Source organism: Coregonus lavaretus (assembly GCF_964263955.1).
Source record: "Coregonus lavaretus genome assembly, chromosome: 25".
In the NCBI taxonomy this organism is placed as follows: domain Eukaryota; kingdom Metazoa; phylum Chordata; class Actinopteri; order Salmoniformes; family Salmonidae; genus Coregonus; species Coregonus lavaretus.
In genome coordinates, this window is record NC_140012.1 from 6,626,834 (window position 1) to 6,650,265 (window position 23,432).

Consider the following 23,432-nt stretch of genomic DNA (forward strand, 5'->3'; position numbering starts at 1 on the left):
TTAAATGGTTTGATGGAAACCTGATTTTAGTGATGCATCCCCAGTCGGAGAGTCTTCCTTGGACTGATGTTAGTTAGTTAGTTAGTTGGAAGGTAAATGTTTTGTAACATTTACACAACCCCATCTGTAGTTCTTTACCCCACTTTACCCCTGACATTTTCTCCCCATTCATTTTCATTCTTGTAAGACTTGCCTTCTTCCTGTACCATTTTGCATGCTGCATGTTGCTCAGAGCGAGGACGACGAGACGGATTATGAAATGAATGACTCTGATTAGGGTTGAGCACTTATGACTCAACGGTGAGAGCTCAGCTCTGCTGCCCTCCTGACTCTCCTTTCTTTCGACTCCCTTACACGTACCTTTTTTCTTCCCATAACTCCCCCATGCGTCTTTGCCCTGGTGTTTGCAACCCTGGCCCATGAGAGGATTGTGTTGGGGATTTTGATCCTGTCAGACTTTAAATCGCTTCGTCTTTCACACACACTCTCTAGGACCACGGTTGACTACACCTGTCAAGCTTTTCATTTAGCATGAGCAAATACACTGCGCATACCAAACATTAGGAAAACCTAATATTGAGTTGCACCCCCCTTTTGCCATCAGAACAGCCTCAATTTGTCTGGGCATTGACTCTGCAAGGTGTCAAAAGCGTTCCACAGGGATGCTGGTCCATATTGACTCCAATACTGCCCAAAGTTGTGTCAAGTTGGCTGGATGTCCTTTGGGTAGTGGGACGTTCTAGAAACACACAGGAAACTGTTGAGCGTGAAAAATCCAGCAGCATTGCAGTTCTTGACACAAACCAGTGCGCCTGGCACATACTACCATACCCCATTCAAAGACATTTAAATATTTTGTCTTGCCCATCTCCCTCTGTATGGCACATATACACAATATATGTCTCAATTGTCTCAAGGCTTAAAAATCCTCTAATTTGTCTCCTCCCGTTCAACTACTCTGATTGATTGACGTGGATTTAACAAGTCACATCAATAAGGGATCATAGCTTTCATCTGGTCAGTCTGTCATGGAAAGAGCAGGTGTCCTTAATGTTTTGTACACTCAGTGTATTTGCTTTGTATTGATGGCATGGTTAGCTTAGAAAACCCCTAAACATATCCTTTCGCCCTACTCCATTTTGTGTGTGTGTGTGTGTGTGTGTGTGTGAGACCCATTCGCAGATACCAGACTTAAAGATCACGTTCATTACTAATATACTGTATGCCTGTCATATTTAACTATGAGCCTGCTGTAGTCTAGTTTCTTATTAGTTAGGTAATTGCAGGAATATATTTTTACATCATTAACTGATTGAATTCCTTTTGCCTTTGCAGATTCTTCAGGAGAGGGGATCCCGAATGTGAAGGATCAGTATTACAAGCTCCAGGTATAACGATGCAAACATATCATTGACGAGGAAGAACCTTTCACACAACAGAGAAGACATTAGTCGAGAGGGACACACATTTGTTTGTTTTTCCTCCATTTTATTTTATGTAAATAAGTCTGTTTACAGACTTGTTGTGCCTGTACAGTTAAACTGGATTTTCTTTTTGAATTAGTGGCAAGTTTTTTTCCCAACAAATTATGAATTATAATCATTTAAATATGTTATGCTATAAAACATGGCCATGGTCATACACTGCCAATGATTCACTCAGGGGCTACTTTTGAGTTTTTCTTTTACCTTCTAACTCAAGGGAATCTTGTAAGGCAGGGTTCTTCAATTCCGGTCCTGGAGGGCCGAAACACCTCTGTTTTTCATCCTCTCCTTCTAATCAGGGGCTAATTCAGACCTGGGACACCAGGTGAGTGCAATTAACTACCAGGTAGAAAAAAAAGAAAAAAAAAAGTGTTTCAGCCCTCCAGGACCGGAATTGAAGAACCCTGCTGTAAGGGATCATGATGGTCTATCTATATTATCAAGCATAAACCGCTAAAACCTGTACTGTCAGTAGATTAAAATATTTTTTAGAAGGGAATTAATTGTAATGCCTCCTTAACTGGTTTATCCTCTGTATTCTTAGAGTGTACATTTTGTTTAATAAAGTGTTTATTTGGGGGTAAGCTATTTTTGGGAAGGTTGGGGTTTGCTGGGGTTTGCTAAGGTTTTTTTTTTTTTTTTTAAGGTAATGGTGAAGGAATGTCTTTTAATATCCTTATGTTTTTTTATGTACATAATCTAAAAAATCCAATATTCATATTTAACTCAAACTGCATGTTTTGTACACTGTATAGTTAAACACAATGACTTCAAATGGAAGTTGTTGTACTGGATCTTACACGCTAGAAAGTCTTGACAATGAAATGATGGTGACTCGAGTTTTGCAATTGTTTGTACAGAGGTCTCTGCATATTAAGATTTGTAAATCAGGATTTAAATTGTTGATGCTCAATATCTGTTTTACTTAGAACACACCTGGAACGTCTTTTGATATCCAATAAGAGGAAATATACCTTAGCTCAGACGTTGACTGTTATGTTGTACAAAGATGTATTTGTCTTGCAAGGCTACACATTCTTTGAGGCATTTTGTATTGTGTAGACTTCATACACAGCATTTCAAGCTCTACAATAGGAGGAACACTGTGCACAATGCTTTCCTTATCCTGCAACACTGTTAAGGGTAAATTCTGCATTTCAGGACACATTTTTTAATACAGAGAATTGTTTCTGGCCTGGGATGCGGTATTGCTCTGTTCGATATTTCTTTCACTTCTAACTTTTGATAGTGTTACCTTTTCCTATGCAGTGATGACCAAATACAATGTCTTATGTGCAGCTTAAACATGAACTTTTAGTGTCGGGATAAGAAAACATTTCGGGCGGCAGGCGCACACACTATATGCAGCAGGACACACATATTGACACTACTCCTTACCCACACTCTATCCACGTAACAAAGTTTAATATAATTAAAGGTTATAGGCTGGATACATGTTTTTTTTTTATACACACACAAGGGCTTTTAAAGTGGAGATGATGAAATCTGCAAAGAAGTTCAATCAAATAAGAGCGGGTGTTTGGCTGGCGCTAGGCTATGTTTACATTTGCTATAGTATGCTGACGCCTTTCAGAGATCTTGCACTCCCTCACATACCTTAACAGAGACTGACTTGTTTGACTGGAGCAAAGAAAACAAGCACTCCCCATTCCAGATTAATTTTAAACGCTTGTTAATAGTTACTGTTGTTAATTTATGTGAACATATCGTATGCATTTCAAAGTGGTTTGCTACCACTTCAATGTTAAAGTGCAGGTAATCTCTTGTGGACAGACTATGTCAACTTAAATGGTACTGCCCAAATTATGTGAGATTTTAGTTTTTGAGACAATCTTATTTTTTTTCCTGTGATAGTGATTCTCAGTGGAATGGTGACTAGCTCAGTCGGCTTGATGAGGAGACTAGTTTTGTTCTCATGAGTATTGTTGCAGTGAGATTCTTAGTGTGTTTTTAGTTTAGTTTGCTTGGTTCCATCTTAATCTTAGCAGTCTGTGTACTTTGGTCTGACCTGTGTCACAGTGGCTGGCTGCACTACCTCCTCAGCAGCACCCTTCTTTCTGCTAGACTACATGCCATGGAGAAATAACATAATTATATTTTGTGCACCAAAGTATCCAGTCAAGTTCCCAGTATAATGTGATGAGTCAATGTATGCACTCACTAACTGTAAGTCGCTCTGGATAAGAGTGTCTGCTAAATGACTAAAATGTAATGAGTCAGCTGGTTACTTCATCACAGACCACTGCAATGCATGATTGAAGACTGTCACACTTAGGCCTATTATTCCAGAGTAGATGGGCTTGATTTCTTCCTCAATAAGAATGATGATGATTATGCTGTTGATATCAAAGATAATTATCATGATAATATCATCACTACATCAGTCACTTCTGACTATTACCATGATTTTATGCAATGTTTAAAATAACTAATGTTACTGGGATAGATTTATGGTCTTGCATAGGGTAAGCCCAATAAAATGGTTTGTCTTTCACATTTGGTATGTGTGTGTGTGTCTTTTTAATGCAGTTTGTAGCAGCACACTTAGGATATTTTTTCTGTCTTAAATGGAGAATAAAAATAAGCTAACATACGAACTTCATAGCACCCTATGTGGTAGGCTAATCATATATATTTAAAAAATGGTTTCAAAAGAGCAGAACATTGTTTGATCAAACATACATTTATGGAACTGATCAACGTAAACAAATGGCGCCCTCTAGTGTTATTTATTTAAAAATGCTCGTACCTCACCTTTAAATCTTTAGTCGTCTACAAAATTGCCTGTTTGCGTTTATTAGTTATTACATTTTTTGGACTATATCTAAAATTATCCAATTTCTGTGGACATATTGCATAACTGAAATGATCGGACATAGTAAGAAGGCCATCTTCATCAGCTGTCACTTACGAATGCAAATTGTGCCCAAGTCAATGCAGACCACATTATGAACATTGTACCACTTAATTGTCAATTATTTCAACTAACACAAACTAGTAACGTGATTATGGTACATCAATCCCTGCAGAACCCCCACTTAATTATAATTATTTTCAGGCGGTTGGGAGGTTGCCTATGTTACTGGTCCGGTTATTTAGCCTGGGCAGGAACGGTTGTTTTTTCAGGAGGGAAACTTCACCGGGCTTTATCCCGATTTAAACACGGCTAATTCATCCAGTTAAAAAAATACGAGTCATTATAGCCATATTGAAAGGTAAGAGAATGTCGCCCGTGGCCTTACAATTGTGTATTTATGTAATACGAGGTTATATAATCTGCCTGAGTTTGCGCAATTTTCGGTAGTTGGTTGATGCGTAAATGTGCGCCAGTTTGGGAAGCCCTCGGTTCTTTGTCCTGCTCAGTCATGGGTGGTATTATTGCAAATTTGTTTGGTTCCGTTTTAAACTAAAGAAAGCGGACCAACATAGCAACTCATATTTATGGGCTTCAGATGATGAGAAGAGCGAGTCTCGTTGCCACAACAAGATGTGGAAAAAAAAAAATAACACGACAAGTGTTCAAGCAGACTCCGTTCGCCAGCCGTGCGCCACATATGGGTAGGGTACTCGCACATGTTGTCGGCTAGTTGGCCACAGTTTCTGACCTGTAACTTGCACTATGAGTAATTTCTTTCATACGTAATTTGTATCGTCGCTGACATAGTTACCTGCTAACGTGCTTTAGGCAGCCAGCGGACCAGAGATATTTTGCGCAAACATGGGGTTTTCTGGCGCAGATGAACAGCCGGATGATGTTATGTTGCTAGCTAGCTATGATGATAGCTGTGTGCTCAGTCCATGACTATCATAGTGGTGAAATAGGAAAATCGCGTCAAATAGGCTGGATTCTGTGCAATTACTAAATCTACTGGCTACCTCACCGGCTCATTTTCCTGTTGAACTGATCTTCTCGAATCCGCAGGACATAAAACAATATAGAGGTAAGATGGATATCGAGTTTGAGACATGACATGTAGTATTTTAAAATACGCTTTTCATACTTATTCAAAATCCCTGTTCTTTTTGTAAGCTCTCTCAGAAAAACAAGCGTATCTCTGTTATATGTCAACGGAACAATGAGGGTATACCAAGCTTTATATTTTCAAAGCCTTTTACTTTTAATTCAGCTCGTGTCATGCAAAATTTGCTTTTTGCGACCAGCGAAAACAACTTTGAAGACAATGACCACAAAATGTAAAATCCCCAAAAGTTATGAGAAACCTGCACCCCTATGTCAACAGAGCTAGGCTGTATTAGTTTACGATATCTCACTTCTTGGATATAATGTTGATGATATGTCAGAGAAAGACCACACTGAACGATTCAGAACATAAAATCATATTTGTCATTGTAAAATGTACACTGCTCAAAAAAATAAAGGGAACACTTAAACAACACAATGTAACTCCAAGTCAATCACACTTCTGTGAAATCAAACTGTCCACTTAAGAAGCAACAATGATTGACAATACATTTCACATGCTGTTGTGCCAATGGAATAGACAACGGGTGGAAATTATAGGCAATTAGCAAGACACCCCCAATAAAGGAGTGGTTCTGCAGGTGGTGACCACAGACCACTTCTCAGTTCCTATGCTTCCTGGCTGATGTTTTGGTCACTTTTGAATGCTGGCGGTGCTTTCACCCTAGTGGTAGCATGAGACGGAGTCTACAACCCACACAAGTGGCTCAGGTAGTGCAGCTCATCCAGGATGGCACATCAATGCGAGCTGTGGCAAGAAGGTTTGCGGTGTCTGTCAGCGTAGTGTCGAGAGCATGGAGGCGCTACCAGAAGACAGGCCAGTACATCAGGAGACGTGGAGGAGGCCGTAGGAGGGCAACAACCCAGCAGCAGGACCGCTACCTCCGCCTTTGTGCAAGGAGGAGCAGGAGGAACACTGTCAGAGCCCTGCAAAATGACTTCCAGCAGGCCACAAATGTGCATGTCTGCTCAAACGGTCAGAAACAGACTCCATGAGGGTGGTATGAGGGCCCGACGTCCACAGGTGGGGGTTGTGCTTACAGCCCAACACCGTGCAGGACGTTTGGCATTTGCCAGAGCGCCAAGATTGGCAAATTCGCCACTGGCGCCCTGTGCTTTTCACAGATGAAAGCAGGTTCAAACTGAGCACGTGACCGACGTGACAGTCTGGAGACGCCGTGGAGAACGTTCTGCTGCCTGCAACATCCTCCAGCATGACCGGTTTGGCGGTGGGTCAGTCATGGTGTGGGGTGGCATTTCTTTGGGCGGCCGCACAGCCCTCCATGTGCTCGCCAGAGGTAGCCTGACTGCCATTAGGTACCGAGATGAGATCCTCAGACCCCTTGTGAGACCATATGCTGGTGCGGTTGGCCCTGGGTTCCTCCTAATGCAACACAATGCTAGACCTCGTGGCTGGAGTGTGTCAGCAGTACCTGCAAGAGGAAGGCATTGATGCTATGGACTGGCCCGCCTGTTCCCCAGACCTGAATCCAATTGAGCACATCTGGGACATCATGTCTCGCTCCATCCACCAACGCCACGTTGCACCACAGACTGTCCAGGAGTTGGCGGATGCTTTAGTCCAGGTCTGGGAGGAGATCCCTCAGGAGACCATCCGCCACCTCATCAGGAGCATGCCCAGGCGTTGTAGGGAGGTCATACAGGCACGTGGAGGCCACACACACTACTGAGCCTCATTTTGACTTGTTTTAAGGACATTACATCAAAGTTGGATCAGCCTGTAGTGTGGTTTTCCACTTTAATTTTGAGTGTGACTCCAAATCCAGACCTCCATGGGTTGATACATTTGCTTTCCATTGATAATTTCTTGTGTGATTTTGTTGTCAGCACATTCAACTATGTAAAGAAAAAAGTATTTAATAAGATTATTTCATTCAGATCTAGGATGTGTTATTTTAGTGTTCCCTTTTATTTTTTTGAGCAGTGTATTTTAAAAAATAAGGAAGTTACGTTTCTTCACCAAAGCGCTTTTTCACCCCCTCTAGGCAAAGTTGGACACCCTAAGTTTTGGATACATAACCTTCTGTACACACCAGGAGCTTTCTAGGGAAGTCAACATGGGAGATAGACTTAGCAACTTATCTATGAATGTAAAACTCCAGTCTTCGAGGGCCACTGTTTATACATATTTTTATCTTTTGATCCTCTGTAGCTCAGCTGGTAGAGCACGGCGCTTGTAACGCCAAGGTAGTGGGTTCGATCCCCGGGACCACCCATACACAAAAAAAAATAAAAAATGTATGCACGCATGACTGTAAGTCGCTTTGGATAAAAGCGTCTGCTAAATGGCATATTATTATTATTATATAGGCTAGACTTTGTAAACCAGGTATATACCCTTGTGCAAGATCAAATTGTATTTGTCACATGCGCCGAATACAACAGGTGTAGACCTTACCGTGAAATGCTTGCTTACGAGCCCTTAATCAACAATGCAGTTCAAGAAATAGAGTTAAGAAAATATGTACTTTTTATTTTATACTTTGTTTTATTTAGTAACACAATAACGGGGCTATATACAGGGGGTACTGGTACCGAGTCAATGTGCGGGGGTACATGTTAGTCAAGGTAATTTGTACATGTAGCTAGGGGTAAAGTGATTATGCATAGATAATAAACAGCGAGTAGCAGCAGTGACCCATGCCAAATCTCTTCAGTCTCCTGAGGAGGAAAAGGCGTTGTTGTGCCCTCTTCACGACTGTCTTGGTGTGTTAGGACCATGACAGTTTGTTGGTGATGTGGACACCAAGGAACTTGAAACTGTCGAACCGCTCCACTACAGCCCCGTCGATATGAATGGGGGCGTGTTCAGCCCTCCTTTTCCTGTAGTCCATGATCAGCTCCTTTTGTCTTGCACATGTTGAGGGAGAGGTTGTTGTCCTGGCACCACACTGTCAGGTCTCTGACCTCCTCCCTATAGGCAGTCTCATCGTTGTCGGTGATCAGGCCTACCACGGTTGTGTCGTCAGCAAACTTAATGATTGTGTTGGAGTCATGCTTGGCCACACAGTCGTGGGAGTACAGGAGGGGACTAAGCATGCCCCCGTGTTGAGGATCTGCGTGGCAGATGTGTTGTTGCCTACCCTTACCACTTGGGGGCAGCCCGTCAGGACGTCCAGGATCCAGTTGCAGAGGGAGGTGTTTAGTCCCAGGGTCATTAGCTTAGTGATGAGCTTTGTTGGCAGTATGGTGTTGAACGCTGAGCTGTAGTCAATGAACAGCATTCTCACATAGGATTCAATCTTAGTCCTGTATTGACGCTTTGCCTGTTTGATGGTTCGTCTGAGGGCATAGCGGGATTTCTTATAAGTGTCCGGATTGGTGTCCCGCTCCTTGAAAGCGGAAGCTCTAGCCTTTAGCTCTGTGTGGATGTTGCCTGTAATCCATGGCTTCTGGTTGGGATATGTACGTACGGTCACTGTGGGGATGATGTCGTCGATGCACTTATTGATGAAGCCAATGACTAAGGTGGTATACTCCTCAATGCCATTGGATGAATCCCGGAACATATTCCAGTCTGTGCTAGCAAAATAGTGCTGTAGCGTAGCATCCGCGTCATCTGACCACTTCCGTATTGAGCGAGTTACTGGTGCTTCCTGCTTTAGGTTTAGCTTGTAAGCAGGAATCAGGAGGATAGAATTATGGTCAGATTTGCAAATGGAGGGAGAGCTTTGTATGCATCTCAGTGTGTGGAGTAAAGGTGATCTAGAGGTTTTTTTCTCCTCTGGTTGCACATGTGACGTTGGTAGAAATGAGGTAAAGCGGATTTAAGTTTGCCTGCATTAAAGTCCCCGGCCACTAGGAGCGCCGCTTCTGGATGAGCATTTTCTTGTTTGCTTATGGCCTTATACAGCTCGTTGAGTGCGGTCTTAGTGCCAGCATCGGTTTGTGGTGGCAAATAGACAGCTACGAAAAATATAGATAAACTCTCTTGGTAGATGGTGTGGTCTACAGTTTATCATGAGGTACTCTACCTCAGGCGAGCAATATCGAGACTTCCTTAATATTAGACATCGCGCACGAGCTGTAATTGACAAAGGCACACCCCCACCCCTCGTCTTACCAGACGTAGCTGTTCTGTCCTGCCAATGCACTGAAAATCCAGCCAAATGTATATTTTCCGTGTCGTCGTTCAGCCACGACTCGGTGAAACAAGATATTACCGTTTTTAGTGTCCCGTTGGTAGGATAGTCTCGAATGGAGATCATCCAGTAAATTTTCCAGTGATTGCACGTTGGCCAATAGAACGGATGGTGGAGTTGGGTTACCCACTCGCCGACGAATTCTAACAAGGCACCCCGATCTCCGCCCCCTGTATTTCCGTCTTTTCTTCACGCGAATGACGGGGATTTGGGCCTGGTCTCGGAGAAGCAGTATATCCTTCGCGTCGGACTCATTAAAGAAAAACTCTTCGTCCAGTTCGAGGTGAGTAATCGCTGTTCTGATATCCAGAAGCTCTTTTCGGTCATACGAGACTGTAGCAGCAACATTATGTACAAAGTAAGTTACAAACAATGCGAAAAAACACACCAAATAGCACAGTTGGTTAGGAGCCCGTAAAATGGCAGCCATCCCCTCCGGCGCCATAATGCTTATAATATTGATTTATTACACATACAGTTGGTATCATAAGGATTCAACCCCCTTGGGATACATTTAATTTATTCTGTTGCATTACAAAGTGGAATTAAAATAGATTTAACAGATTTTTTTATTTTATCATTGGTCTATACAAAAATAATCTGTCAAAGTGAAAACTAAATTCTACAAATGTTTACAAATTTAATAAAAATTAACTAATATACACTGCTCAAAAAAATAAAGGGAACACTTAAACAACACATCCTAGATCTGAATGAATGAAATAATCTTATTAAATACTTTTTTCTTTACATAGATGAATGTGCTGACCACAAAATCACACAAATTATCAATGGAAATCAAATTTATCAACCCATGGAGGTCTGGATTTGGAATCACCCTCAAAATTAAAGTGGAAAACCACACTACAGGCTGATCCAACTTTGATGTAATGTCCTTAAAACAAGTCAAAATGAGGCTCAGTAGTGTGTGGCCTCCACGTGCCTGTATGACCTCCCTACAACGCCTGGGCATGCTCCTGATGAGGTGGCGGATGGTCTCCTGAGGGATCTCCTCCCAGACCTGGACTAAAGCATCCGCCAACTCCTGGACAGTCTGTGGTGCAACGTGGCGTTGGTGGATGGAGCGAGACATGATGTCCCAGATGTGCTCAATTGGATTCAGGTCTGGGGAACAGGCGGGCCAGTCCATAGCATCAATGCCTTCCTCTTGCAGGTACTGCTGACACACTCCAGCCACGAGGTCTAGCATTGTGTTGCATTAGGAGGAACCCAGGGCCAACCGCACCAGCATATGGTCTCACAAGGGGTCTGAGGATCTCATCTCGGTACCTAATGGCAGTCAGGCTACCTCTGGCGAGCACATGGAGGGCTGTGCGGCCCCCCAAAGAAATGCCACCCCACACCATGACTGACCCACCGCCAAACCGGTCATGCTGGAGGATGTTGCAGGCAGCAGAACATTCTCCACGGCGTCTCCAGACTCTGTCACGTCTGTCACATGTGCTCAGTGTGAACCTGCTTTCATCTGTGAAGAGCACAGGGCGTCAGTGGCGAATTTGCCAATCTTGGTGTTCTCTGGCAAATGCCAAACGTCCTGCACGGTGTTGGGCTGTAAGCACAACCCCCACCTGTGGACGTCGGGCCCTCATACCACCCTCATGGAGTCTGTTTCTGACCGTTTGAGCAGACACATGCACATTTGTGGCCTGCTGGAGGTCATTTTGCAGTGCTCCTCCTGCTCCTCCTTGCACAAAGGCGGAGGTAGCGGTCCTGTTGCTGGGTTGTTGGCCTCCTACGGCCTCCTCCACGTCTCCTGATGTACTGGCGCGCCTCCATGCTCTGGACCAGGGGTGTCAAACGTGCGGGCCGGATCAGGCCCGCAAACGGGTTTAATCCGGCCCGCGAGATGATAAAAAAAAAAAAAAGAGAACTTTTTTCTTTTTTTTTAAGTATAAAAATGCGCTGCAATTTTTCAAGAAAATAAACTGCTGTTCCAATTGCGTCCACTGGATGGCGCAATAGCAATTGTGTTAAGCAAGCAAACTGTTTATACCGGGGCAGAGCAAGTAGGTCAAGCACGTGCAGCCAATGAGCTACTTTGTTTTGCCCGCGATATTTATTACGGCTTCTACTTTTAACATTATGTGCTTTGGCACCCTCATTGCCCCAATATGTCTCTGTCAAAAAAGAGGAAAGTGGACGCAGAGTGCAGAGTGTTCCAAGAAAAATGGTCATCCTATTGAATGGGAAAGCTGTATGTTTGGTGTGTTCCGAGCATGTTGCAGTGCTGAAAGAATATAACCTTCGTCGCCACTGTGAGTCTTCATGCCGACAAATATGACAACTTTCAAGGACAGCGGAGATGAGAGAAGGTGAATGAACTGTTGGCGGGTCTGAAGAAACAGCAGTCTGTGTTTACTCACAGCCGAGACATCAGTGACGCTGCAGTGAAAGCTAGCTACCTCATTGCTAATGAAATCGCAGTGGCTTCAAAACCATTTAGTGAGGGTGAATTTGTAAAAACATGCATGATGAAGGCAGCGGAGATTGTGTGCCCTGAAAAGCGGCAGGCTTTTGCAAATATCAGCCTGACAAGAAACACAGTTGCAGACAGGATTTCCGATCTTTCAGTGGATTTGGACAGCCAGTTGAAGCAAAAAGTAAAGTCATTTATTGCGTTTTCGGTTGCAATTGATGAAAGCACGGACATTACAGATGTTGCACAACTGGCCATTTTCATCCGCGGAGTTGATGACACATTGACCGTCACCGAGGAGTTCGTGGAGTTGGTGCCGATGACAGATACAACGACAGCAGCTGATATTTTTACCGCACTCGTCGGCGCGCTGGACAGGGTCGGAGTGGACTGGTCCCGCGCTGTCAGCCTGGCTACAGATGGTGCGCCCTCAATGATCGGGAAGAAAGCAGGCGTTGTGACAAAGTTCAGAGAGAAAGTGCAATCTGCAAATGGAGGACGTGATTTTTTGACTTTTCACTGTATTTTGGACCAGGAGGCTTTGTGTTGCAAGTCATTAAAGATGGATAACGTCATGAAGGTGGTCATCCAAACTGTTAATTTCATCCGATCCAGAAGCCTGAATCACCGTCAGTTTGACAGCCTTCTCAGAGAGAAAGACCACATCTATGGCCTGCCATACCACACTGAGGTAAGATGGTTAAGCCGAGGTGCTGTGCTGAGGCGTTTCTTTGATTTACGAGAAGAAATTGAACAGTTCATGGAAGAAAAGGGCAAACCAGTGTTAGAATTTCATTCCGCAAAATGGATGCCGGACCTTGCATTTATGGTGGATGTTACAGAGCACCTGAATAACTTGAACAAACAGCTGCAAGGGCGCAACAAAGTTGTCACGCAGTATTATGACCGCATACGTTCTTTCAAGTTGAAGCTGTCATTGTGGGAGACGCAACTTGCTGGTGGTGATGCAGCTCACTTCCCCTGTCTGAAAAATGTGTGCGCGACCCAACATGTGGCAGACATGAAGCGGTTCAAAGATAAAATAACTGGACTGTTACGGGAGTTTGAGCAACGCTTTCAGATTTATGTTTATATGTTTTTATGTTGATGTGCTATTGTTTTTAATTGATTTTATTTTATTTGTATATTTAACCTATTCTTGACTGTGGTTCTTGCACTTGTTTGGGGAACAGGATTTCATTATTTGTATCTACATTTCTGCCTGAGAAATGACACCCTGATATAGTTCTGTGATCTGTGAAACAGTTCTGTGAATCACTGAGGCATTGTGTGTTTGTGTTCTTTTTCTTTAGAATTTTCAAATAAACTTGACGTGTTTTATGATTAATAGTGATGTTGTGCTTGTACTATTTTGGACACACTGTCCTCAGGCTCCAGCTTTATGTTGTATGTTGATCGTATTAAAACAAAGAAAACAATCTGAAGTTGTTGTTTTTAAGTTTTAGATATATATATATATATATATATACCATGATTTTTCCGGTCCGGCCCACTTGGGAATAGATTTTCCTCCATGTGGCCCCTGAGCTAAAATGAGTTTGACACCCCTGCTCTGGACACTACGCTGACAGACACAGCAAACCTTCTTGCCACAGCTCGCATTGATGTGCCATCCTGAATGAGCTGCATTACCTGAGCCACTTGTGTGGGTTGTAGACTCAGTCTCATGCTACCACTAGAGTGAAAGCACCGCCAGCATTCAAAAGTGACCATAACATCAGCCAGGAAGCATAGGAACTGAGAAGTGGTCTGTGGTCACCACCTGCAGAACCACTTCTTTATTGGGGATGTCTTGCTAATTGCCTATAATTTCCACCTGTTGTCTATTCAATTTGCATGTGACATTTTATTGTCAATCAGTGTTGCTTCCTAAGTGGACAGTTTGATTTCACAGAAGTGTGATTGACTTGGAGTTACATTGTGTTGTTAAGTGTTCCCTTTATTTTTTTGAGCAGTGTAGTTTCATAAGTATTCACCCCCATTGTTTAGGCAATCCTAAATTAGTTTAGGAGTAAGATTTGGCTTAACAAATCACTTAAGTTACATGGGACTCACTCTGTGAAATGATAGGGGTTGACATGATTTTTGAATGACTAACCCTTCCTCTGCCTTGTAAAAGTATTAAGACCCTGTGGATTTCTTCACATTTTGTTACAAAGTGGGATTACAATTAATGTAATTTTTTTTTTTTTTGTGAACAATCTACACAAGACTTTGTCAAAGTGGAAGAAATTGTACTTTAAAACGTTTTTATTATTTAATATAGTTGCGTTAGTATTCAGGTCTCTGAATCAATACATGTTAGAAACACCTTTGGCATCGACTACAGCTGTGAGTCTTCTGGGTAAGTCTAAGGGCTTTACATTTACATTTACGTCATTTAGCAGACGCTCTTATCCAGAGCGACTTACAAATTGGTGCATTCACCTTATAGCCAGTGGGATAACCACTTTACAATTATTTTTTTTATTTTTTGGTGGGGTAATGGGGGGGTTAGAAGGATTACTTTATCCTATCCCAGGTGTTCCTTAAAGAGGTGGGGTTTCAAATGTCTCCGGAAGGTGGTCAGTGACTCCGCTGTCCTGGTGTCGTGAGGGAGCTTGTTCCACCATTGGGGTGCCAGAGCAGCGAACAGTTTTGACTGGGCTGAGCGGGAACTGTGCTTCAGCAGAGGTAGGGGAGCCAGCAGGCCAGAGGTGGATGAACGCAATGCCCTCGTTTGGGTGTAGGGACTGATCAGAGCCTGAAGGTACGGAGGTGCCGTTCCCCTCACAGCTCCGTAGGCAAGCACCATGGTCTTGTAGCAGATGCGAGCTTCAACTGGAAGCCAGTGTAGTGTGCGGAGGAGCGGGGTGACGTGAGAGAACTTGGGAAGGTTGAACACCAGACGGGCTGCGGCATTCTGGATGAGTTGTAGGGGTTTAATGGCACAGGCAGGGAGCCCAGCCAACAGCGAGTTGCAGTAATCCAGACGGGAGATGACAAGTGCCTGGATTAGGACCTGTGCCGCTTCCTGTGTAAGGCAGGGTCGTAAATGGGCAAATATTTCACAATTTATTCTTTAAAAAAGTATTCAAGCTCTGTTGGGGTACACGGCTAGACAGCAATTTTCAAGTTTTGCCATAGATTTTTAAGCAGATTTAAGTCAATTTTAACTTGGCCACTCAGGAACATTCACGGTCTTCTTGGTAAGCAACTCAAGTGTATATTTGTTCTTGTGTTGTAGGTTATATTGTCCTGCTGAAATGTGAATTTCCTCTCCCAGTCTCTGGTATAAAGCAGACTGAAGCAGGTTTTCCTCTAGGATTTTGCCTGTGCTTAGCTCCATCCCATTTATTTTTATCCTGAAAAACTCCCCAGTATTTGCCGATGTCAAGCATACCTTTCCGCAGTAACCACCATGCTTGAAAATGAGGCAGTTACTTATGTTTGGGCAACGCGGAGTAACGCAGAGTGCCTGGATACAGCCCTTAGCGGTGGTATATTGACCATATACCACAAACCCCCGAGGTGCCTTTTGGTTATTATAATTGTAATTAGAGCAGTAAAAATTAATATTAATTTTGTCATGCCTGTGGTATATACGGTCTGATATACCACAGCTGTCAGCCAATCAGCATTCAGGGCTTTAACCACCCAGTTTATAATTACAAATAATTTGTATCCTGCAAATTGACTGCAGCAAGCCCAAGCAGATGTTTGACTAAAACATAAACATTTCAAACCTTGTTTACGTTTGTATACAATCACGTGTCTCTATTATGCGTGGGAATGGTTTAGAATAGATTATTTAAATTAAAATCTCTTGGGGGGGGGGGGGAGAGAATGTATTAATTATTCCCTGCTATAGACCAATAAGCATGACCAGTCAACTGTATTTCGATCAATGAATAGGCTAAAAAGCATTAGACCTATTTCGCAATGGGATTTTGTTTGTTTAAAAAAAATATATATATATATATCTATCTCTCTGACAAAAGCTGGCAATTACCGGCTAATGGAAACCCTGAACACATCACTGATTAACTGCCTCATTATTTTCAAGCATAGTGGTGGCTGCATCATGGTATATTTGACATAAAAGGCTTTGCAAAAAGTAGAAATGACCAAGAAGACAGTGAATGCTCCTGAAAAGAGCTTGAACAATTTTGAAAAGAATGATGGGCAAATATTGCACAATCCAGGTGTGCAAAGCTCTTAAGGCGTCCGCATGCTTCCCAGCCGAAACCGTTCGGAAGAGTTTGTGCATATATTATGATGACATTTGGTGCCGTCTTTTGTTCGAACATCTTAGTTAGATCTCGGCAAAAACGTCAAAATTAATGACACATTTCTTGAGTGGAAAAACAGTACTATTGGTGCTTTTTTTTTTTTTTTCGTTTTTCAAGTGAAGGTCTTAAGGGAGTATGAAAGCACACTCGTTCGGTTCGCATAGCTAGGCGCCAGCCGAACTGAAGCATGCTAACGCCTTTAGACTTACTCATGAACTGAAAGCTGTAATCGCTGCCAAAGGTGTTTCTAACATGTATTGACTCCGGGTGAATATTTATCTAATCAAGGTGTTTTATTTTTTATCTTTAAAACATTAAACGTTTTCTTTCACTTTGGCATTGGAGTATTTTGTGTAGATTGTTGACAAAAATAACTATTAAATCAATTTGAATCCCACTTTGTAACAAAAATGTAGAATAATTATAATACCCACTCTGCCTTAATGATACATGTAACCTAATTTCTTAGATTTTGTATGTACATGCCTTTGAAAGCACACTTGTTTGTTACTTCTGCTGTTTCAGGAGCCCACCAGTCATGTCTGGCATTGCATTGAGCCGGCTTGCTCAGGAGCGCAAAGCGTGGCGGAAAGACCACCCTTTCGTGAGTATTTATGCCAGTCAAGCTTCACATTTTCTGTGTGTAGTTCTAGACCAGGGGTGTCGAACTTACAGCTCAGATCCGCCACGCGAGGGGGTCCAATCCGGCCTGCAGGTGGTTTTAAGTAAAACATTTTATATACACTGAGTGTATAAAACATTAGGAACACCTTCCTAATATTGAGTTGCACCCCCCTTATTATATTATATCCCCTTCAAAGGCACTTAAATCTGTTGTCTTGCCCATTCACCCTCTGAATGGCACACATACACAATCAATGTCTCAATTGTCTCAAGGCTTAAAAACCCTTCTTTAACCTGTCTCCGCCCCCTCGTCTAAACTGATTTGAAGTGGATTTAACACATGACATCAGGTATCATAGCTTTCACCTGGTCAGTCTGTCATGGAAAGAGCAGGTGTTGCTAATGTTTTTTTACACTGTGTGGTATGTATACATACAGATACAGTGCATTGGGAAAGTATTCAGACCCCTTGATTTTTTTTCCACATTTTGTTACGTTACAGCCTGATTCTAAAATTGATTAAATAAAATAACGAATCCTAATCAATCTGCACACAATACCCCATAATGACAGAGAAAACAGGTTATTAGAAATGTTGGCAAATGTATTAAAAACAGATTCCTTATTTACATAAGTACTCAGACCCTTTGCTTTGAGACTCGAAATTGAGCTCAGGTGCATCCTGTTTCCATTGATCATCCTTGAGATGTTTCTACAACTTGATTGGAGTCCAGCTGTGGTAAATTCAATTGATTGGACATGATTTGGAAAGGCACACACCTGTCTATATAAGGTCCCACAGTTGACAGTGCATGTCAGACCGAAAACCAAGCCATGAGGTCAAAGGAATTGTCCATAGAGCTCCGAGACAGGATTGTGTCGAGGCACAGATCTGGGGAAGGGTACCAAAACATTTCTGCAGCATTGAAGGTCCCCAAGAACACAGTGGCCTCCATCATTAGAAATAGAAGAAGTTTGGAACCACCAAGACTCTTCCTAGAGCTGGCCGCCCAGCCAAACTGAGCAATCGGGGGAGAAGAGCCTTGGTCAGGGAGGTGACAAAGAACCTGATGGTCACTCTGACAGAGCTCCAGAGTTCCTCTGTGGAGATGGGAGAACCTTCCAGAAGGACAACTATCTCTGCAGCATTCCACCAAATCAGGCCTTTATGGTAGTGGCCAGACGGAAGCCACTCCTCAGTAAAAGGCACATGACAGCCCGCTTGGAGTTTGCGAAAAGGCACCTAAAGACTCCGACCATGAGAAACAGTACTTAATACAACAACTGATGAAACCAAGATTGAAACTCTTTGGCCTGAATGCCAAGTGTCACGTCTGGAGGAAACCTGGAACCATCCCTACGGTGAAGCATGGTGGTGGCAGCATCATGCTGTGGGGATGTTTTTCAGCGGCAGGGACTCAGAGACTAGTCAGGATCGAGGGAAAGATGAACGGAGCAAAGTAAAGAGATCCTTTATGAAAACCTGCTCCAGAGCGCTCAGGACCTCAGACTGGGGCGAAGGTTCACCTTTCAACAGGACAACGACCCTAAGCACACAGCCAAGACAACGCAGGAGTGGCTTGGGGACAAGTCTCTGAATGTGCTTGAGTGGCCCAGCCAGAGCCCGGACTTGAACCCGATCGAACCTGACAGAGGTTGAGAGGATCTGCAGAGAAGAATGGGAGAAACTCCCCAAATACAGGTGTGCCAAGCTCGTACAGTGAGGGGGGAAAAAATGTATTTGATCCCCTGCTGATTTTGTACGTTTGCCCACTGACAAAGAAATTATCAGTCTATAATTTTAATGGTAGGTTTATTTGAACAGCGAGAGACAGAATAATAACAACAAAATCCAGAAAACCGCATGTCAAAAATGTTATAAATTGATTTGCATTTTAAATGAGGGAAATAAAGTATTTGACCCCTCTCAATCAGAAAGATTTCTGGCTCCCAGGTGTCTTTTATACAGGTAACGAGCTGAGATTAGGAGCACACTCTTAAAGGGAGTGCTCCTAATCTCAGCTTGTTACCTGTATAAAAGACACCTGTCCACAGAAGCAATCAATCAGATTCCAAACTCTCCACCATGGCCAAGACCAAAGAGCTCTCCAAGGATGTCAGGGACAAGATTGTAGACCTACACAAGGTTTGAATGGGCTACAAGACCATCGCCAAGCAGCTTGGTGAGAAGGTGACAACAGTTGGTGCGATTATTCTCAAATGGAAGAAACACAAAATAACTGTCAATCTCCCTCAGCCTGGGGCTCCATGCAAGATCTCACCTCATGGAGTTGCACTGATCATGAGAACGGTGAGGAATCAGCCCAGAACTACACGGGAGGATCTTGTCAATGATCTCAAGGCAGCTGGGACCATAGTCACCAAGAAAACAATTGGTAACACACTACGCCGTGAAGGACTGAAATCCTGCAGCGCCCGCAAGGTCCCCCTGCTCAAAAAAGCACATATACATGTCCGTCTGAAGTTTGCCAATGAACATCTGAATGATTCAGAGGAGAACTGGGTTAAAGTGTTGTGGTCAGATGAGACCAAAATCGAGCTCTTTGGCATCAACTCAACTCGCCGTGTTTGGAGGAGGAGGAATGCTGCCTATGACCCCAAGAACACCATCCCCACCGTCAAACATGGAGGTGAAAACATTATGCTTTGGGGGTGTTTTTCTCCTAAGGGGACAGGACAACTTCACCGCATCAAAGGGACGATGGACGGGGCCATGTACCGTCAAATCTTGGGTGAGAACCTCCTTCCCTCAGCCAGGGCATTGAAAATGGGTCGTGGATGGGTATTCCAGCATGACAATGACCCAAAACACATGGCCAAGGCAACAAAGGAGTGGCTCAAGAAGAAGCACATTAAGGTTCTGGAGTGGCCTAGCCAGTCTCCAGACCTTAATCCCATAGAAAATCTGTGGAGGGAGCTGAAGGTTTGAGTTGCCAAACGTCAGCCTCAAAACCTTAATGACTTGGAGAAGATCTGCAAAGAGGAGTGGGACAAAATCCCTCCTGAGATGTGTGCAAACCTGGTGGCCAACTACAAGAAACGTCTGACCTCTGTGATTGCCAACAAGGGTTTTGAGTCATGTCATGTTTTGCAGAGGGGTCAAATACTTATTTACCTCATTAAAATGCAAATCAATTTATAACAGTTTTAACATGCGTTTTTCTGGATTTTTTTGTTGTTATTCTGTCTCTCACTGTTCAAATAAACCTACCATTAAAATTATAGACTGATCATGTCTTTGTCAGTGGGAAAACATACAAAATCAGCAGGGGATCAAATACTTTTTTCCCTCACTGTAGTGTCATACCCAAGAAGACTCAAGGCTGTAATTGCTGCCAAAGGTGCTTCAACAAAGTACTGAGTAAAGGGTCTGAATACTTGTCTAAATGTGATAAAAATGTTGCTTCGTCATTATGGGGTATTCTGTGTAGATTGAGGGGGGGAACAATTTAATCCATTTTATAATAAGGCTGTAACGTAACAAAGTGGAAAAAGTCAAGGGGTCTGACTACTTTCCGACTGCACTGTGTGTATAGAAAATATAAATAACAATTTTACTGAGATGCAGTTCTTATAAGGAAATCGGTCAATTGACATAAATTCCTTACACTTTATTCTATGGATTTCACAACTGGGCAAGGGTGCAGCCATTGGTGGGCCTGGGAGGGCATACCCAATCAGATTGTTTTTCCCCACAGAAGGGCTTTATTACAGACAAATACTCCTCAGAACTTTTATCTTTTATTTCAGCTCATGAAACATGGGACCAACACTTTACATGTTGGCATTGTGTTGTGACAACTGCACATTTTTAAAGTGGCCTTTTATTGTCCCTAGCACAAGGTGTACCTGTGCATGCTTTTTAATAAGCTTTTTGATATGGTGGCTGGATTATTTTGGCAAAGGAGAAATGGGGATGTAAACATTTGTGCACAAAATTTGAGAGAAATACGCTTTTTGTGCATAAGGAATAATTCTGATTTTAAAAAAAATATTTCAGCTCATGGCCAACACTTTACATGTTGCGTTTATTATTTTTGTGTGTGTGCGCTTCAGAGTCCAATGGCGGTGAGCTTTACAGCACTCCAGCTGACGCTTGGCTTTGCGCATGGTGATCTTAGGCTTGTCTGCGGCTGCTCGGCCATGGAAACCCATTTCATGAAGGTCCCGACGAACAGTTCTTGTGCTGACATTGCTTCCAGAGGCAGTTTGGAACTCTGTACTGAGTGTTGCAACCGAGGACCGATGATTTGTACGGGCAACGCGCATCAGCACTCTGTGGTCTCGTTCTGTGAGCTTGTATGGCCTACCACTTCGCAGCTGAGCCATTGTTGCTCCTAGACGTTTCCACTTCACAATAACCGCACTTACATTTGACCGGGGCAGCTCTAGCAGTGCAAAACATTTGATGAACTGACTTGTTGGAAAATTACGGTGCTACGTTGAAAGTCACTGAGCTCTTCAGTAAGGCCATTCTACTGCCAATGTTTATCTATGGAGATTGCATGGCTGTGTGCTAGATTTTTATACCCGTCAGAAACGGGTGTGGCTGAAGGAGCCGGATCCACTAATTTGAAGGGGTGTCTACATACTTTTGTGTGGCTAGATAGATATATATCTCTACTCAGCAAAAAAAGAAACGTCCTCTCACTGTCAACTGCGTTTATTTTCAGCAAACTTAACATGTGTAAATATTTGTATGAACATAACAAGATTCAACAACTGAGACATAAACTGCACAAGTTCCACAGACCTGTGACTTAACAGAAATTGAATAATGTGTCCCTGAAGAAAGGGGGGGTCAAAAAAAGTAACAGTCCGTATCTGGTGTGGCCACCAGCTGCATTAAGTACTGCAGTGCATCTCCTCATGGACTGCACCAGATTTGCCAGTTCTTGCTGTGAGATGTTACCCCACACTTCTACCAAGGCACCTGCAAGTTCCCAGACATTTCTGGGGGGAATGGCCCTAGCCCTCACCCTCCGATCAAACAGGTCCCAGACGTGCTCAATGGGATTGAGATCCGGGCTCTTCCCTGGCCATGGCAGAACACTGACATTCCTGTCTTGCAGGAAATTACGCACAGAACGAGCAGTATGGCTGGTGGCATTGTCATGCTGGAGGGTCATGTCAGGATGAGCCTGCAGGAAAGGTATCACATGAGGGAGGAGGATGTCTTCCCTGTAACACACAGCGTTGAGATTGCCTGCAATGACAACAAGCTCAGTCCGATGATGCTGTGACACACGGACCCTCCACCTCCAAATCGATCCCGCTCCAGAGTACAGGCCTCGGTGTAACGCTCATTCCTTCGACGATAAACGCGAATCCGACCATCATCCCTGGTGAGACAAAACCGCGACTCGTCAGTGAAGAGCACTTTTTGCCAGTCCTCTGGTCCAGCGACGGTGGGTTTGTGCTCATAGGCGATGTTGTTGCCGGTGATGTCTGGTGAGGACCTGCCTTACAACAGGCCTACAAGCCCACAGTCCAGCCTCTCTCAGCCTATTGCGGACAGTCTGAGCATTAATGGAGGGATTGTGCATTCCTGGTGTAACTCGGGCATTTGTTGTTGCCATCCTGTACCTGTCCCGCAGGTGTGATGTTCAGATGTACCGATCATGTGCAGGTGTTGTTACACGTCGTCTGCCACTGTGAGGACGATCAGCGGTCCGTCCTGTCTCCCTGTAGCGTTGTCTCACAGTACGGACATTGCAATTTATTGCCCTGGCCACATCTGCAGTCCTCATGCCTCCTTGCAACATGCCTAAGGCACGTTCATGCAGATGAGCAGGGACCCTGGGCATCTTTCTTTTGATGTTTCTCAGAGTCGGTAGAAAGGCCTCTTTTTAGTGTCCTATGTTTTCATAACTGTGACCTTAATTGCCTACCATCTGTAAGCTGTTAGTCTCTTAACGACCGTTCCACAGGCATGGGAAACATCTTTGAAAGACAGGGTCCTGAAAAGGGGACGTTTCTTTTTTTGCTGAGTTTATATTAGTGCCTTCGGAAAGTATTCAGACCCCTTGACTTTTTCCACGTTTTTGTTAGGTTACAGCCTTATTTTAAAATTGATGAAGTTTTTTCCACTCATCAATCGACACATATTACCCCATAATGACAAAGCAAAAACAGGTTTTCGAATGTTTTGCTAATTTATAAAAAATAAAGGAAATATCACATTTACATAAGTATTCAGACCCTTTACTCAGTACTTTGTTGAAGCACGTTTGGCAGCGATTACAGGCTTGAGTCTTATTGCGTATGACGCGACAAGCTTGGCACACCTGTATTTGGGGAGTTTCTCCCATTTTTCTCTTCAGATCCTCTCAAGCTCTGTCAGCTTGGATGGGGAGCGTCGCTGCACAGCTATTTTCAGGTCTCTCCAGAGATGTTTGATCGGGTTCA

The 23,432-nt window shown here is 43.4% G+C and overlaps 2 protein-coding genes across 5 annotated transcripts in view; both read left to right on the forward strand.

Annotated features, from left to right (window-relative positions):
* Positions 1–3,999, forward strand: part of LOC311100957 (BTB/POZ domain-containing protein KCTD5-like) — a gene marked incomplete at its 5' end in the record, with an annotated part of 38,336 nt that extends 34,337 nt beyond the window's left edge. For both annotated transcript variants that reach the window (XM_084141941.1, XM_084141940.1), the window contains one exon: positions 1,336–3,999. In XM_084141941.1, coding sequence (XP_083998067.1) covers positions 1,336–1,365 — 30 coding nt within the window. In that variant the 3' untranslated portion in view covers positions 1,366–3,999. The remainder of the gene's footprint in view (positions 1–1,335) is intronic.
* Positions 4,000–4,586: 587 nt separating this feature from the next.
* Positions 4,587–23,432, forward strand: part of LOC311100958 (SUMO-conjugating enzyme UBC9-B-like) — a 29,980-nt gene continuing 11,134 nt past the window's right edge. The window contains exons 1-2 of one of the 3 annotated variants that reach the window (XM_084141943.1): positions 4,587–4,720; positions 16,905–16,983. In XM_084141943.1, coding sequence (XP_083998069.1) covers positions 16,918–16,983 — 66 coding nt within the window. In that variant the 5' untranslated portion in view covers positions 4,587–4,720; positions 16,905–16,917. The other 2 variants (XM_084141944.1, XM_084141942.1) reach the window with 2 other exon arrangements.